The sequence below is a fragment of the Lutra lutra genome, chromosome 4, assembly GCF_902655055.1.
Source record: "Lutra lutra chromosome 4, mLutLut1.2, whole genome shotgun sequence".
In the NCBI taxonomy this organism is placed as follows: domain Eukaryota; kingdom Metazoa; phylum Chordata; class Mammalia; order Carnivora; family Mustelidae; genus Lutra; species Lutra lutra.
The window spans coordinates 173,470,874-173,488,387 of NC_062281.1; the positions used below are offsets into that span (position 1 = coordinate 173,470,874).

General features: G+C 50.6%; 2 protein-coding genes across 2 annotated transcripts in view; both read right to left on the minus strand.

Moving 5' to 3' along the window:
* The window catches only part of HDAC1 (histone deacetylase 1), a 35,404-nt gene extending 32,675 nt beyond the window's left edge, over window positions 1–2,729 (minus strand). Inside the window, exon 1 of the mRNA XM_047726765.1 lies at window positions 2,583–2,729. Within this exon, the coding sequence (XP_047582721.1) occupies window positions 2,583–2,631 (49 nt within the window). The 5' untranslated portion in view covers window positions 2,632–2,729. The remainder of the gene's footprint in view (window positions 1–2,582) is intronic.
* A 4,832-nt stretch (window positions 2,730–7,561) lies between these two features.
* Window positions 7,562–16,984, minus strand: LCK (LCK proto-oncogene, Src family tyrosine kinase). The gene is made up of 12 exons (XM_047727984.1): window positions 16,875–16,984; window positions 16,513–16,594; window positions 16,230–16,320; window positions 15,901–15,999; window positions 15,671–15,774; window positions 15,402–15,551; window positions 14,958–15,110; window positions 14,635–14,814; window positions 12,184–12,260; window positions 11,938–12,091; window positions 11,723–11,854; window positions 7,562–8,218 (listed from the first exon to the last, which is right to left on the minus strand). Exons 1-12 carry the CDS (start codon window positions 16,977–16,979, stop codon window positions 8,016–8,018), a joined length of 1,530 nt encoding a protein of 509 aa, XP_047583940.1. The 5' UTR covers window positions 16,980–16,984; the 3' UTR covers window positions 7,562–8,015.
* Window positions 16,985–17,514: the final 530 nt, after the last annotated feature.

Here is a 17,514-nt window from a genome sequence, read left to right on the forward strand (position 1 = left end):
TTTTATTTATTTGACAGAGAGAGAGAGAGATCACAAGTAGGTGGAGAGGCAGGCAGAGAGAGAGAGAGAGGAGGAAGCAGGCTCCCCACTGAGCAGAGAGCCTGATACGGGGCTCGATCCCAGGACCCTGGGATCACGACCTGAGCTGAAGGCAGAGGCTTTAACCCACTGAGCCACCCAGGTGCCCCTACATCCCCTTTTATAAACAACCTTTTCTTTCTGCCCCAACCAAGCTTCCTTTGAAAAGGGTTCAATATGACGTCTTCTCTTCACCCATCCATTCATTCTTCAATCTTCTGCACTCTAGCTTCACTCTGAAACTGCGCACAAGAAACAGTTCTGGCCAACAAGTTGCCACTCCCACCTTCTTTTGGCTACTGTAACCCAAGACTTTCTGGGGTGCCCGGATGGCTCATTGGTTAAGCAGTTGACTCCTGATCTCATTCAGGTCTTGATCTCACTCACAGTTGTCATGAGTTTAAGCCCCATGGGGGGCTCCATGCTGAGTGCGGAGCCTACTTAAAGAAAAAAACAACAACAAAGAAAAGACTTTCTGGTTCACTTACATTCCCCTTGCACAATTTAAGTATTTATTGAGAGCCCGCTATGACCAAGGCACTGTTCTGGGGGCTGAGCATACAGAGCTAGGTAAGACACGACCCCAATTTCTAAGGAGATTACTGTCTAAGAAGAATGAACAAGTCCACAGGCAATTCCAATAGACAGCGACAAGCACTGTGACAGGGGAGTACGAAGCATGAAAAGCACTAGACTTTTCCTCAGTCTGCTTCCTTAGAATTCCGCCAAGGATCCTCTTCTCTTGCCACCCTGTACAACTTCTTGGGTGATCGCACCCTCTGTAACGAAAATTACCATCTGTATGCTGAAAACTTCCAAAAATCTCTCTCTTCTCATTCCTACTAAACTGCAGACCTGAATGGCCAACAGCCTTCTGAATGCTTCTACTTGGATATCTCCCAAAAAGTATTTCTTAAAAGTATAAAGCCCAGGGGCGCCTGGGTGGCTCAGTCAGTTGGGCATCTGCCTCTGGCTCAGGTTGTGGTCCCTGGGTCCTGGGATCAAGCCCCAAGTCAGGCTCCCTGCTCAGCAGAAAGCCTGCTTCTCCCACTCCCTCTGCCTGCCACTCCCTCTGCTTATGCTCTCCCTCTGCCAAATAAATAAATATAGTCTTAAGAAAAAAAATACAAAACCCAAAGTTATCAACTGAGATAGCCTAACACATCAAACTACCCAACGCAGGAGTTTGGGATCCTTGCCTTCTTCATTACCCCTACATTTGTGTACTTAATTTCTGTCTCAGAGTGATAATTCTAAGGTATAAGTCTGATGATGTCACCAGGCTGCATAAAACTTCAATGATTCACAAGTGCACTCAGAATAAAGTTCAGCTTCCTTAAGACAGAGTGCCCAGCCCTTCATGATCTGGTCTCCATTTCTTTTCCAGCCTCATCACTTGCAACCTTTCCCTCCAGCCTATTCCCTGACTTTCTACACTCTACATTCAAACCTATGTCTCAGCCGTACTATACACATACCTGCTGTCTTTCAAAAATGCTGTCCTCTCTCTTACTTCTAAACTTAACATCATCTTTGCCTTCCCTGGGCCTGGCTAGTAACTCCCGTTCTTCAGGTCCTAACTGAGATGGCACCTCCCACCCAGACTCCGCAGGCTCAGCTGGGTGCCTCTACTCTGTGCTCCCAAAACACTCTGAGCTTTCCTTTATCCCAGCATGATATTGGAAAGCAATTCTGTCACTGCCCATCTCCCCCTCCAGACTGAGGGAAGATGAGAAGTGACCTGATCAGCCCCATGGCCCCAGCACCTAAACGTCCCTAGTACAGAGTAAGCTGCTCCACAGGCTTCTGTTGAATGAAAAAGTCTGTTTTAACAGGTTGCATCTTTCTCCTTCCAAGCCCAGGGGCCCCATTTCCCAGCAGCAACTGCAGGCCCAGCTCAGGGACTGGGGGAGGGGAGGCTGGTGACAGGAGGTGGTGACTCCTGCAGGACTCTCACCAAAAAGGGTGAGGAAGCAAAGGGGCAGAGGAAGACCTTTGTATTCTCGGCAGGGAAACAAATCCTTGCACCCTTCTCTGCCAGATCCTGCCTCCCCGCTTGAACTCAGCCTCCCCTCCAGGAGACCCACTCAAACTCTCCCCAATCAGGCTTCCTGAGATCCCACCTCCCTCCATCAAGTTACCCCAGGCTTCCCCAAAAGACCCCCGCTCGGCCTCTGCCTCTTCCCTCAGCCTCGACTTCCTTTCCTTTTCTCTGAGCCTCCTCCCTCAGACTCGACCTCCTGCTCTCAGCCTCCTCCCCGCTGCCTCCTCCTTCCCCCGACCTCTTTCCTCTGAGCCTCCTCCCTCAGTCTCTACCTCGTTCCGCTCAGCCTCTTCCCTCTGCCTCTCTCTCTGAGCCTCCTCTCTCAGCCTCGTCCTCGCAGCCTCCTCTCTCAGCCTTTCCCCAACGCCTCAGCCTCTCCCAGCCTCCCCGCTCGCATCTCCTCAGCCTCCCTCTCCCGGCTCCCGCCCGGCCCCGCCCCCGCCGCGCGCACGGTGCTCACCGTCGTAGTAGTAACAGACTTTCCTCCTGGTGCCCTGAGTCTGCGCCATCTTGCTCGCCTCCCGTCCCTCCCGTCAGTCGGTCCGTCCGGCCTCCCGCCCGCGGCTCAGCTCAGCGTCCGACCCAAGGGGGAGGGGGCGGGCCTCCAGCCCGCTCCGCCCGTCCCCTCCCGGGCTCACCTATAGCCGCGCAGCCCGGGCACGGATCCAGCCAATCAGCTTGCGCAGGGACGGCCCGGAACTCGGCAGGGGGCAAGGGCAGCCCTGAGAGGCAGCCGAGGGCCCCCTGGGCCTGTACCAAGGTCTGCGACAGGGGGGTGGGGGAGCTGCCCGGGGACCGTACCATTAGTCCCGGGGGAAGAAAGCAGAGCCGTACACTTCACCGTCCCATTTCGGTGTTGGAAGCGTGCTTGGAGATCAGAAGCCAACTTTGTAATTTTGTAGAGACTCAGCGGAGGTCTACGTGGGGGGTTGTGGAGGGGGGAAGTGACTTGCACAAGGTCACTGAGCTGTTGACACGGCTGAACATGGATTAGAACGTGGGTTTGGAAGAGGGAGAGATAAACTGATAAAGGAAAGAAAACAGCTGTGGGGCAAGTACTGTGCAACAGCTCCGCCGACGTTTATCTCAACGATTGCTCACAGCAGCTTTGGAAGAGGCTTTTGATTCCCATTTTGTGGATACGGACAATGAACTTCAGATCTCTGTGACCTGCTCAGAGTCACACAATGAGTAATTAGATCCAACTTTCAATAGTACAGATTTTGTGAATGCCCACTGTGCAGCAGAGACACTAACGAAGGTGCAGAACCCAGCCTTTTTTTCTTGTTTAAATTTTATTTATTTCATAGATAGCGAGAGAGGGAACACAAGCAAGAGGAGTGAGAGAGGGAGAAGCAGGCCTCCAGCTGAGCAGCTGGGGCTGGATGCCCAACCCTGGGATCATGACCTGAGCCAAAGGCAGCGGCTTAATGACTGAGTCACCTGGGCGCCCCAAACCCAGCCTTGCTTATGCCAAACTTCCCTGATGCCGTCACCCAGGAGGACTCAAGAGTGCCTTTACACAAGAGGAAACCTTGTGCTAGAGAAGGGTTTCTCGAGCTATTGAAGCTATTAGGATTTGGAGCTGGATAATTCCACACTGCAGGGGGCTGTCTTGAGCATTGTAGGATGTTCAGCAACATCCTTAGCCTTTACTCATTAGAAGCCAATAGCACCTTCCACTCCCACCCCCCAGCTGCAATAACAAAAATTGTCTCCAGACATTGCAAAACTGTCCCCAGGGCAAGGTGTGCGTGTGCGTGTGCGTGTGTGTGTGTAAGATTACCCCTACCTTCCCCTTGAGAACCACTGCTCTAAATTGATCAAACAATCAACAACTGTTCATTGTTGAAAGCTGAAAGACTGAAAAGCACTGCGATGGGCTATTAAAATAATAAAATACAACAGTATTAATATTTAGTGGATACTTAACTATTTGTGTACCAAGTAAGTTACAAACTCATGGTCCTACCTATAGGCGATAAGATACATTTTTATGCCTCTTCAATTTATTTGTTTATTTATTTATTTATTAAGTAGGCTCCACACCCAGCGTGGAGCCCAATAGGAGGCTTGAACTCACGACTCTGAGATTAAGACAGCTTCATCAAGAGTTGGATGCCTAACCAGCTGATCCATCCAGGTACCCCTATGCCTCTACAGCTAAAGACTGCTTGCGCACTTTTGTTCCTCACTTAAGAACTGCATTTGAGCCACTGATTATAAAAATAACAGAAGATCTAAGACTGGGCAATTCTATCATAGAAACAGCTAAAGGGCCAGGGGATTAACCCCTGTTTCCAGCTCTGTGTTGCTGCTTTCTGGCTAATAACCTTTTTGGCTCCCACTTCCCTTTTTGTAAAATGGAGAGGATAAGAATACAAAGTTCACCAGCTCTATGGCTGCACACAGTATCCAGAAGAAGAGGAGGGTGGGGATCAGATGAGGTCATGGGTGTGGCAACATTTTATAAAATGCAGAACAGGAGTCAGAAACACAGATCCTTCCAGAGGTGAGGCAGGTGGTATAAAAATAAGTGGATTTATATTAGTTTGATTCATGTGCTTTGCATATTTCTAAAATTGGATTCTTTTTCACTTTCCTGAAACAATATGCCTTTCCCCCATCTTTCCTCAAACACACTGCCATCTGCAGGTGTCTTTCATACTCTCACTTTTTAATGGAAATAGAGGTGAAAAACATTTCATTTTCCTCTTCATTCTAAGAACAACAGTGCAAGCATGATGAACCACTCGCACTCAGTTTCACTGTCTGGCAAAGGGACTCCGGCAAAGAAAGAGCTCAAGCCCTACCCGAAGGGGGAGCCACTACCCAGCTCCCCGAGGACAGGAAACCAAATCTTCAAACTTTTTTTTTAAAGATTTTATTTATTTGACAGAGAGAGAGAGAGAGAGATCACAAGCAGGCAGAGAGGCAGGCTCCCTGCTGAGCCTGCTGTGGGGCTCTATCCTAGGACCCTGAGATCATGACCTGAGCCGAAGGCAGAGGCTTAACCCAATGAGCCACCCAGGTGCCCCCACGCTGTTTTTTCAAGAGAAGGCAGAAATGAGTAGTTTTAGGCAAAATCTTCCCAGTTTTATAAATTGACTGCTAACTCAGTTAACATTCAAGACAGAAGGAAGGGCCCTTCTTTTAAAATGTAAGTCAGATCATGGGGTGCCAGGGTCCCTCACTTGTGTGTGTGTGTTGTATACACGAGCTCTCAAAAAAAAAAGCTTAAAAAATAGTAATAAAGCATAAGTCAGGTCATGTCATGGCTATGCAAAAAATCTACCCCTGAGGCCCCCTGTCTGGACTTTCTGTCTCTGTGCTGGCCAAGGGAGCTTCTGCCTCAGGCCGTTCCCTCATCCTGGCCTCTCCTCCCCCTAAAATGTGGCTTGCTCCCTCATCTCCTTTAAATATTTGCTCAAAAGTCACCTTCTCAATGAGGCCTTCCCAGACCATCCTGTTTAGAATTGTACATTTCCCCCAAACATGACACTCCTCATTCCCCTTACCCTGCTTTATTTTCCCCTCAGCACTCAGCACCTTGTAGCATACCATATCATTTACTTCTTTGTGACGTTTATGGTGTCTTCCCTTACTAGGATGTAAGTAAGCTCCCTAAGGACAGAGATTTTGTTTGCTTTATCTGCCCTATATTCTATGAACCCAGAACCATGCCTAACACACAGATGTTCAATAAACATTTGCCAAGTTCTGCCTGAGCGGCGCAGTCAGTTACGCATCCGACTCTTGGTTTCCACTCAGGTAGTGGTCTCAGGGTCTTCAGATTGAGCCCCATGTGGGGCTCCGCACTCAGTGCTGAATCTCTCTCCCTCTCCCTGCCACTCCCACTTGTGTTGTCTCACTCTCTCAAATAAATAAATAAATTATAAATAAGTAAATATTTGCCAAATGAGTGATTCAATTCAATGCTTAAAAACATCTTGGGGTGGGGGGTGGGGAGTGCCCAGCTGTCTCAGTCAGCAGACTGGGTGACTCTTGACCTCAGGGTTGTGAGTTCCAGCCCCATGTGGGGTGTAGAGACCATTTGAAAATAAAATCTTTGGGGCGCCTGGGTGGCTCAGTGAGTTAAGCCTCTGCCTTCGGCTCAGGTTATGATCTCAGGGTCCTGCTATTGAGCCTCGCCTTGGGCTCTCTGCTCAGCGGGGAGCCTGCTTCCCCCTCTCTCTCTGCCTACTTGTGATCTCTCTCTCTCTGTCAAATAAATAAATAAATAAAATCTTTTAAAAAAATAAAATAGGGGCGCCTGGGTGGCTCAGTGGGTTAAGCCGCTGCCTTCGGCTCAGGTCATGATCTCAGGGTCCTGAGATCGAGGCCCACATCGGGCTCTCTGCTCAGCAGGGAGCCTGCTTCCCTCTCTCTCTCTCTCTCTCTCTGCCTGCCTCTCCATCTACTTGTGATCTCTGTCAAATAAATAAATTAAAAAAAAAATCTTTAAAAATAAAATAATAAAATAAAATCTTTAAAAACATCTTGAAGGGGAGCACCTGGTGGCTCAGTCATTGGGCATCTGCCTTCAGCTCAGGTCATGATCCCATGATCCTGGTATCGAGCCCCACATCAGGCTCCCTGCTCAGCGGGAAGCCTGCTTCTCCCTCTCCCACTCTCCCTATTTATGTTCCTGCTCTCATTATCTCTCTGTCAAATAAATGAATAGAATCTTAAAAAAAAAAAAAAGTCTTGAAAGTGAATCAAAATATATCTGAAGGGTTGCCTCAGTTGGTTAAGGGTCTGTCTGTAGCTCAGGTGATGATCCCAAAGTCCTGGGACTGAGCTCCCTGCTCAGCAGAGAGCTTGCTTCTTCCTCTGCCAGCTGCTTCCCTTGCCTGTGCTTTCATTCTGTCAAACAAATAAACAAAGTCTTTAAAAAAAAAAAAAAAAGATTCCAGGCACCTGGGTGGCTCAGTGGGAGTCTGCCTTCGACTCAGGTCACGATCTCAGGGTCCTGCTATTGAACTCCATCTTGGGCTCTCTGCTCAGCAGGGAGCCTGCTTCTCTCCCTCTCTCTCTGCCTACTTGTGATCTCTGTCTGTCAAATAAATAAGATCTAAACAAAATAAAACATATCTGACTACAAACATAGCCCCAGAATCAGTAGCTGTAAAAAGTGGTATTACCCTTAAGTAATGGGAGGGGAGGGTGTCCTGGGACACACCCACTCCCCACAAGGCTCTACGTAGGGGTCACCCTTAATCCTTTAGGGTGGGAGTTTGAAGGAGTTCAAAGAGCCCATCCAGCAACGTGTAGGAACTTCCTCTTGGCCCCCCAAATCAGCAGAGCTGGAAAAAGTTCAGACATCCCCTCATCCCATCTTTCACCCCAATTCAGGGTGACTTATTTTCCATCTTCTGAACCCCTCTTCCCCCTCCCAAGGAAGTGTAGATGGGAGTGAATGGGGAGCTGAGAGATATGTAATCTTCATCAACAGAGAGTCATTTATTGAGCTCCTAATGTGTGCCAGGCTCCAAGGAGAGCACACAGAGGTATCAGATAAGGTCCCAGCCTTCAAGAAGCTTCTTGATGGGAGGGGAAAGGGAAAGGGGGTGGGCAGAAGCCAGTGTCAATCACAGGCGTCCCTCTTCTCTCTGGTTGCCTTGGGAAGTAGAAGGGCCCACAAAGGGACAACTTGAACAGGTGCCCAAGACATAATATACCCATGCCACACACGTACAAGACACCTGCGCAGAACCCACACAGCTACAGAAGCCTGTATAAGACAACAGGAAGTGGCCCTGCCACGCGTGGGCGGGATTCACCCGCAGAGTCCGTAGGTGCATAGGCGACACGGGTATGACACAAGAACTGCATCTCCCCAGCCAGGTGGGCTAGATGGAGGGAGGGCTCTGGGCCCGGCCCACTGGGTGTGTCAGGGCTGAGGCTGGTACTGGCCCTCTGTGGCTGTGAAGAAGTCCTCCAGCACACTGCGCAGGTAGTCGAAGGTGGGCCGGTCCTCTGGGCGCTCCTTCCAGCAAAGCATCATGAGGTGGTAGAGCTCCTCGGGACAGTTGTCAGGTCGCACCATGCGGTAGCCTCGCTCTAGGTTCTGAATCACCTCAGGATTGGTCATCCCTAGAGATTGATGGGAGAGATGATATCAAGGCTCCAGGCTTCCGACCCCCATGGCAGGGGTGACTTTCGGAATATTTAACTGGCATGGTGTGAGCACCGATCCGAAAGAATCTCGGTAGGCATCAACACTAAGGCCTTGTACTTCGGGTACCAGCCACACATCAGCCAGGCCACTTGGAGTGTCGGCTGTGGCTTAAGCACTTAATAACACGTATGTGATGATTGTGAGGCCATGCGTGAGCCATCTCCCCTCTTTGGGCCTCAGTTTCCTCATCTGGGAAATGGACCTAAGAGTAACTCCTACCTCATGTAGCTGTTATGAAAATTGAAGGAGATAGTGCTTGTAAAGCACCAAGTATAGGGCCTGGAGAGGAGATGCTACATGAAGAATATCTGTGATTATTATGATTTGGTGGTGGAATATGGGGTGGTCAGACCCCAGGGCAGGACAGGAGCCTACAGACGGCATAGGGGTGAGGCTTCTCTGGTTTGGAAAACAGGCACATGAGATGCCAGGTGGGCCCTGGAAACCAGCAAAGCAGACCCCGCATAAGGTAGATTCACCAGATCCCTCTAAGAACCAGATTAAATAATTTGGGGGCCATGTCCCTTAAAACTAGGAAATTCAGGAAATCAGAGGACATAGACCAGAGAACTAAATGCCATGGCTAGAGTCAAGGATGCAAACCCATAGTATGCACACAGCCTAAATAGCCCATAGACCTACTTTGGTTTGACCCCTATTGGGTTTTTATTTTTGTTTATTTATATTTATTTATTATCATTTATTTTATTTATTTTTTAAGTAGTCTCCACACCCAGTTAGAGTCCAATGTGGGACTTGAACTCAAGACCCTGAGATCAAAACCTGAGCTGAGATCAAGAGTTGGATGCTTAAACAACTGAGCCACCCAGGCACCCTACTGTGTTTTTAAACAATTTGAATCAATCATCAATATTTGGATATAGGAAATTTTCTTAAAATTCCAAGGTTTGGGGGCGCCTGGGTGGCTCAGTGGGTTAAGCCTCTGCCTTCGGCTCAGGTCATGATCTCAGGGTCCTGGGATCGAGCCCCGCATCAGGCTCTCTGCTCGGCAGGGAGACTGCTTCCTCCTCTCTCTCTTTCTGCCTGCCTCTCTGCTTACTTGTGATCTCTCTCTGCGAAATAAATAAATAAAATCTTAAAAAAAAAAAAAAAATTCCAAGGTTTGGCTTCTCTTGAAAAAGAAAAGGTCTGGGGACACCTGGGTGGCTCAGATGATTAAGCATCTGCCTTCAGCTCAGGTCATGATCTTCTGGTCCTGGGATTGAGCCCTGTGTTCAGCAGGGAGTCTGGGAGTCTGCTTTTCCCTCTCCCTCTGCTTCTCTCTCCTGCTCACACTCACTCTCTTTCTCTGTCTCAGATGAATAAATTTTTAAAAATCTTAAAAAAAAAAAAAAAGAAGAGAAAATATCTGTTTTGGGGGTTCCTATGTCTTAGTGGTAATGCAAGTTCACCCAGGCCCCATTACTCCCCATTATCTCCCTAACCCTGAAGTCACGTGTCAGTTGCCAATTATTCTCATGCTTTCAATGCTTTTTTTCATCTTTTAAAATTAATTAATTAATTATTTTGTTTGTTTGTTTGTTTTTAAGTAGGTTTCATGCCCAGTGTGGGTCTTGAACTCATTAGCCCAAGATCAAGAACTGCATATGCTATACCGACTGAGCCAGCCAGGCGCCCCACATTTTTTTATTCTTCTTCTTTTTTTTTTTTAAGATTTTTATTCATTGGGGTGCCTGGGTGGCTCAGTGGGTTAAAGCCTCTGTGATCTCTGTCTGTCAAATGAATAAATTTTTAAAAATCTTTAAATAAAAAAAGATTTTTATTTATTTGACAGAGAGAGAGAGATCACAAGTAGGCAGAGAGGCAGGCAGAAAGTGAGGGGGAAGCAGGCTCTGTGCTGAGCAGAGAGCCCGATGTGGGGCTCAATCTCAGGACCCTGAGACCATGACCTGAGCTGAAAGCAGAGGCTTAACCCACTGAGCCACCCAGGAGCCCCTGCTTTTTTTTTTTCTTCTAACAGAGAAATTCTCTATGGGTTCACCTCTGTGGGCACAGTGGAGGAGCTGTAACGACATTTGGCTGGGTGACTGGAGTGTGGTTCTCGCCCCCGTGCTGCCCTTGGACTCTGATAGGGCCAGTCCTGGGAAGAGAAGTCCTTCAGGCTCTCACCTAATTCTAAGGTGCCTGTACCTTTCTAGGAGCAAAATTCTGTACATAGTGCTCTGGGGGTGTGGGAAGCTTCTGCATTTCTGGCCATTGTGCTCCGTGACTTTTCTCCCCTATCTTTGTGTTCCATTTCCTTTCCCCAGAACTTCCTAGCAAGTTCCTTTCAAAACATTCCATCTGTCTTGGCTGAATTCGGGGGTAAAGGACTGTGTCCAGAGGCTAGAGGAAGGGATGGGAGAGGGTAGGAATTAGTCATTTATATATCTCTCTCATTTGTTATGTGGAAAGTTCCAGAAGGCAGGGAAGTCACTGCTTAGTGAGCAACTGCTGGGAGTCAAGCTCTTTCACAAATCGCCTCTTTTGTTCATATCAGGAAACTGAGGCTCAGAGAGGTAAAGTCACTTGCCCAAAGTGATGATTAATAATAAAACCTAGGGGCTCCTGGGTGGCTCAGTCGGCTAAGTGTCCGACTTGCTCAGGTCTTGATCTCAGGGTTATGAGATCAAACCCTGTGTTGGCTCCGTGTTCAGCGAGGAGTCTGTTTGAGATTCCCCCTCTCCCTTGCCCCTCCCCCTGCGCTCTTGCTCTCTCAAATAACTAAATAAATCTTTAAAAAATAATAATAATAATAAAACCTAACACTCTTGAGTGCTTAGTATGGGCCAGATACTATTCTAACCTCATAATTTACAGGTGGGGAAAGAAAGAATGATCTGACTGGGGGCATCTGGGTGGCTCAGTGGGTTAAAGCCTCTGCCTTCAGCTCAGGTCATGATCCCAGGCTCCTGGGATCAAGCCCCGCATCACATTGGGAGATTGAGCTCCTCTGCTCAGCAGGGAGCCTACTTCCCTTCCTCTTTCTCTCTGCCTGCCTCTCTGCCTACCTGTGATCTCTGTCTGTCGAATAAATAAATAAAATCTTAAAAAAAAGAAAAAGAAAAAGAATGATCTGATCAAACCCAAACAGAAAGTTAGCATCAGTGGCAGATCTGGTAGTAAAGGCAGGCCTTTTCCCTCCCAAGTCAGATCCTCTTCTACCATCCCAGGCTGCCCGTGTCAGAACTTAAGAGCTGGGATTATTGAAGGAGGAGAGAGATCGAGACAGACACGGAAGACGGAAGCCAGCCCTAGGAGACGTGGCACCTGACTGGGGATTCTGGAGTCCTGAGTGAATACAGGAAAAGCAGCTAGGAAGATTCAGAATCTGAACCAGGGACAGATGAAGTGAGTGGACAGACATGCATGGGCTACTCTTCCCCATCACCCTTTCAGTTCCTACCCTTGGCCCTGACCTGGGTAAGGAATGCGGCCATGGGTGACAATCTCCGTCAGCAGGATCCCAAAAGACCACACATCCGACTTGATGGTGAATGTCCCATAGTTAATGGCTTCTGGTGCTGTCCACTTAATGGGAAACTTGGCTCCTGGAGAGAGGCAGAGAGAGGTCACCTGGGTCTGCTTGGCCAGACCCCACAGGCCCCAGAATTCCCTTATATCCCACACCTACCCTCCCTGGCTGTGTACTCGTTGTCCACGATGAGGCGTGCTAGGCCAAAGTCTGCAATCTTGCAGCTCAGGGTGTCAGAAACGAGGATGTTGGCAGCCCTCAGGTCACGGTGGATGTAATTCCGCTCTTCAATGAATGCCATGCCCTCTGCAATCTGAAGACCAGGTAGGAGGTCAGCAGCCCTGGGCCGAACATCCTTACCTCACTGGGCTGTGCACCTGCCCAGCCCCTCCCCAGTCTCCTTACTTGGGCTGCCATGTCCAGGAGTTTGTTGATGGTCAGCTTGATGCCTGGGGGCGTCTTGAGGAAATCTACCAGGCTCCCTGTGAGCAGAAGCAAAAGTTGCTGACTCAAGATGTCCCAGCAGATAGCCCCCAGACAGGTCGCCTGGGTGGCTCAGTCAAACGTCTGCCTTCAGCTCAGGTCAGGATCCCAGGGTTCTGGGATTGAGCCCTACACCGGGTTCTCTGCTCAGTGGGGAGCCTGTTTCTACCTCTCCCTCTGTCTACCGCTCTGCCTACTTGTGCTCTCTCTCTCTGTCAAGTAAAATCTTTTAAAAAAAAAGAAAAATTTGTTATTAAAAAAAAGAAAGAAAGAAAGCTCCCCGAGCCTTCTCCTCTAACTGGCTATCTAGAAGCAGTGTCTGACATGTGGAAAGAAGAGTAAGGGGTGAGAATGGAGAAGTGTGCGTTCAGGGTGAAGATACCCAGGATATATGAAGGCTTTTCCTGGGGACTAGGATGGAACATGCTTGGAGAAGTCGGTAAACTTCTGTCACCAATGGGGTAAAATCCAAACTCCTTAGCCGGGTGTCCAAATTCCGGCACGGTCCGTACTGTAGTTTTGTCTTCTTTTGCTTCACCCACCCTAGATAATTTTGACATTTTTCATATAGACCACTGGGGTCTCACCTCAAAGTCTCTTTGTCCCATCTCTGCCTCCTAAAAATTCTACTTTTCTTTCATGGCCCAGCTAGACTATTCCTCTAGGAAGCCTCTCTAGATCCTACCAGGCCTAATAAATTGCATCATTATCTACATTCCCATGACATGCTGGAACTCTCCTGTGGCAAAACTCTGGTTTTCCTAGAGTTTGTGCCACATAACTAAAATGCAGTTCCCCTGAAAGCGGGAGCCTTGTTTTGTCCATCCATTCTCTTGGTGTCCCTCCCAAAATAAGCAGTGATAAATGTGTGCCAAAGATATTGAATGGAGCATAGTAAGAGCTGCCTGGGGGGCTGAGGGACCACATCTGGAAGCAGAGGGTAACTAGAAGAAGACCAGGGATGACAGTTGCTGGAACAGAGCTAGTGACTTCTTAAGAGATTAAAACCCTGTGTAAAGGTGGCAACAACCTAAATTTCCCTACTACGAGGGCTGAATTAGTCACCAAAGATAAAAGGCTCCCCCAGACACAGCAAATACATGGGCATGTACTGCCACTCCTGCATCAAATCCATGGTAGATTCTCCCAATCAATCCCAGCACTCATTTCCAGTGAGCCTCAGAATCCTCCTCAACACAGCACTCCAAGCAGCTACCACTTGAACTTGGTCTACATGGTAAAACCTATTTGCTACTTCCAGAACCCAAGAGCCAATTAGGAGCCTTTTTCCCTTCCTGGAAGAGGGACAGCTCTTATACTCCCAAAGAATCAGAGCCAGATAACAACAAACTTGCTGAGCAGTAAATATACTGCAGGCACTATTCTAACACCTCTGTGTACACTGACTCTGTCATCCTCACAAAAGTCCCCATGAGAAAGTTACTATACAATTATTATCACCATATTACAGATGAGGACACCACAGCAGAGAGCTGTGAAGGCCACACAATCATGAAGGCAAGATTCTAACATAGGCAGTCAGATTCTAAAGCTCGTAATGACTACTCTAAATTATTTCTGGGTGAGCCCGTTCAGATTTCTGATGTTATACTTGGGGAAAATGAGCACCAGAGATGGGACAAGGACTTGGCCTGTCACAGCAAATTGGTGACAAAGCTGGGCCTAAAATCTTTGGGGGGGGGGGGGGCTAGAAACTTCTATCCACCTTCCTGGGTCCTCTCAATCAGTCCAAGGGAAGACAAGAGGCTCACTTAGACCTGAAAAAGAGAGATTTGAGGCAGATCTGCCCTCTCAAGGGTCAGGGTCAAAAGGAAGAGAGAAATAAGGCTAGAGACCCACACATTTGAAATCAAGCATCCCGGGAGTGGGAGGGCACCTGGGTGGCTCATGGGTTAAACATTTGCTTTCAGCCCAGGTCAGGATCCTAGGGTCCTGGGATCAAGCCAGTCCCCGGCTCCCTGCTGGGTGGGGAACCTGCTTCTGTCTCTTCCCCTGCTTCTACTCTCTGCTAAATAAGTAAATAAAATCTTAAACACACACACACACACACACACACACACACACACACACACACACGAATCCCGAGATCTTGATCTTAAGCCTTTGAAAAAGGCCCGGGAAAATGAGAAGTGAAAGCTCTTCCGGAGCCTGCCACCTTAAGCTGGGCTCCCAGACAGGCTCGAACATCACACCCTCTTCCTGTCCCTGGTGGTGAGTCTTTAGGTGCCCAGGAAAACTAGAAACCCTGAGCCAGGGGAAAAGGCAGATCTCCTCCATCTCCTATCAGGGGCGGCGGGCGGGGAGGGGGGGGGCCAGCGCCCCCTAGCGGCCGATCGTAGTGGCGGCACCCACCGTTCTCCATGTATTCCGTGATGATGTAGATGGGCTCCTGGGTGACCACAGCGTAGAGCCGGACCAGTCTCTGGTGTTGCAGCTGCTTCATGAGGTTGGCCTCCGCCAGGAAGGCGTCAGGGGACATGCTTCCCTGCTTCAGGCTCTTGACTGCCACCTTTGTGTGCCCGTTGTAGTACCCTGGGGCGCGGAGGGATCGGGGAATCACTGGGAGCGCGAGCACCCGGAGCCAGGTAGCGCCCGGACGCCGTCTCGGGACTCTCGCGGCCTCCGCGGACGCCTCTTCTCTCCCCCTTCCCGCAGTCGCAGAGGGCCTCACTCACCCATCCACACTTCCCCGAACTGGCCAGCCCCCAGCCGCTCCACCAGCTTCAGCGTCTCCCTGGGAACCTCCCACTCGTCCTCCCACCAAGGTTTCTGGGGCTTCTGGGTCTGGCAGGGGCGACTCAACCGCGTGCACAGCCCGTCCGAAGCATCTGCGAGTACAAGGGAGAGGATTAGGGCCGTGAATACGGCGGAATCGGGTGTCCCCACTGAGTCCCCGCCAGGCCAAGTCCCCGTCCAGCGGAAATGGACTGGCGGGGGAGGTGGGGACACCCGAATGGACCTGGGCTGTCGGGTACCGCACCTCGCCCACTGCGGGGGATGAAGGAGCATACTGAGATGGGTGGAGGGTACCCCTGAGAGGGACTTAGGGGAGGCAGGCTGGTAGGGCACAGGTGAAGGAGCCCCGCGCGCACGTCTGAGGGGCTCCTGCTAGGGCTCACTGGTGTAATGGCGGACCAGCTCGTGCAGGCCAGGAAAAGTGATGCGGGGCGAGATGTAGAAGCCGCCTCGGTCCAGGTTACGGATTTTGTAATGCTTCACCACCTCTCCCTGGTTCTGGTCGAAGTCCCGCACGGACAGTGAAAACGACCCTGGATGAAAGAGTGGGTGAACTCAAGCAAATCCCCGTCCCCGCGCCCCGCTCTCCGGGGATCTCAGGGGTCAGGCCTCCGAGCTGCGGCCCCGCCCACGGCCCCGCCCAGCCGCTCACCCGCGGTGCTCTCGCTCTCCCGGATCAGGAAGGAGCCGTGCGTGTTCCCGGGCGCCAGGAGCTGCCGCTCAGCGTCCTTGCGGCTCAGGTTCTTGAAGAACCAGCTGCGCAAGGCACAAGGGAAGGCCGTCGTCTGTTGCTGGTCAGTTCCGCCTCCGTCGCCCTCAAGCACTCGCCACCTAACACCCAGCCTTTGCACCCACCCTTCCTCACGGGGGGTCCCTACTCACGGTTCGGGCTCCAGGCTGTTCGCTTTGGCCACGAAGTTGAAGGGGATGAAACCTTCCTGGCCGGTGGTCAGGGACTGTGCCTTCCACCATTCGCCGTTCCTGCGCGATAGAGCCAGTCGGTGGGGTCTCCTTGGCCTTGGATTGGGCTGGAAACCTTCAGAGCCCCCGTTACACCCTGCCACCCCACCCTCTAGCCCAGCACCCTGGAGCCTCCCATTTTGTCCTAAGAGCGCTGGCTGCAAGCCCGTCGGGGACCGCGATACGGGGGATCCCTGCTCCCTCCCATGCTCTGGTAGGGCAAGGATGGGTGGCGAGGAGGGGGCACTCACCGCTCCAGGATACGGAGCTGTTCACCCTTCTCGAAGCCCAAGTCTCCATCGTGAGAGGGCTCGTAGCTGTGCAGAGCGATAACCAGGTTGTCTGGAAAGACAGAGGGCGTCAGGGAGAACCTGCCTGGATTAGGCTGAGAACACAGAATTCAGGAATTACAGGGCAGCGAAGAAGACCAGGGGCAAGAGAGGCAAGACACGGCAGAGAGTGAATGGGAGATGGAGGCCAACAGCCAAGGATCCAAGCCCCTTAACTTTCAGGCCCTGCTGATTGTGAGGTCACCTTGCAATGGTGAGGCTGGGGGGTTGGAGCCTTCATAGATGACCAGTGGATCCCGCACCTCAGAGCCATTGCGGATGGGCAGCTGTGGGGTGAGGAGGTGAAAGTGGGGTCAGAGAGTGAGGGACTGAGTCCAATCCTGGCTCCCCTCCCCACTGCCCATTTCTGCTTCTCCAGCTTGGCTGGGTCTTATCTCTGCATTCGCCAACAACTTTTGAGAGTCCCTTCCTCTCTCGGGACCTCCTTTCCTTTCTGTTTTCCAAGGGGAAAGGGCCACTCTGTTATTTCGGTGGTGGTCCATTTCCTTCTCCTGGCTTGTATACTCCACCCGACTCCCTCACCAAGTCCCCTGTCTTGCCTCTTACCGTGGCCTTGCCATCCAGTGGGACTATGGGGTAATGGCAGTTCTCACATACATCGATGTTTTCCATCCAGTCTTCTTCAGAGTTTGAGCTGCAGCTACAGCCCATGGTCCCTGGGGCAATGGAGAGGGGGCTGAAGGGGCTCCCCCAAGATCTACTTCCCCAACATCAGACATCCTAGGGCCTTGCCCTGGGAATTTCCAGAAGTACCTGAGATTGTCAGGCCCCCATCCCCCATCCATCAGCCACAGAAAAGCTGAAATGGGTCCAGCTGGTCTGGTGAGGAGCTTCCTACTGGTGCTCACTCTGAGACCCCCTGGCCACAAGTAGAGTCACACATGGGCCCACACTGAGCCCTAGGCCCCGCCCTCCCACCTGGAATGGGCAAACCGCCACAGATACCTTTGTTAGCCTAGTTGCCCACTTCCTGCCTCTCCACCAACCCTCTCTTTCCTCCCATCCCCCATGTTGGAGGACTACCTACTAAAGATCATACAACACTTCCCCAGGCCCTGGGGGAGCCCTAAATTTTGTTCCTTCCCTACCAAAGAGGTGTGTGTGCCCCACCTCCTAATTACAACTCCCCTCTCTGGCCATGGAAGCTGAATAAGAGGGTCCTGCTCCCTAATGTCAGAGGTCAGGC

What these genes read in the sequence shown, in the direction of transcription:
- LCK (XM_047727984.1), bottom strand. Translation starts at nt 16,979, where the DNA reads ATGGGCTGTAGCTGCAGCTCAAACTCTGAAGAAGACTGGATGGAAAAC. An exon ending in CACTGGATGGCAAGGCCACG is followed by an intron (nt 16,595 to 16,874) that starts GTAAGAGGCAAG and finishes CTCACCCCACAG; the next exon opens with CTGCCCATCCGCAATGGCTC. An exon ending in GCTGGTCCGCCATTACACCA is followed by an intron (nt 15,111 to 15,401) that starts GTGAGCCCTAGC and finishes TTGTACTCGCAG; the next exon opens with ATGCTTCGGACGGGCTGTGC.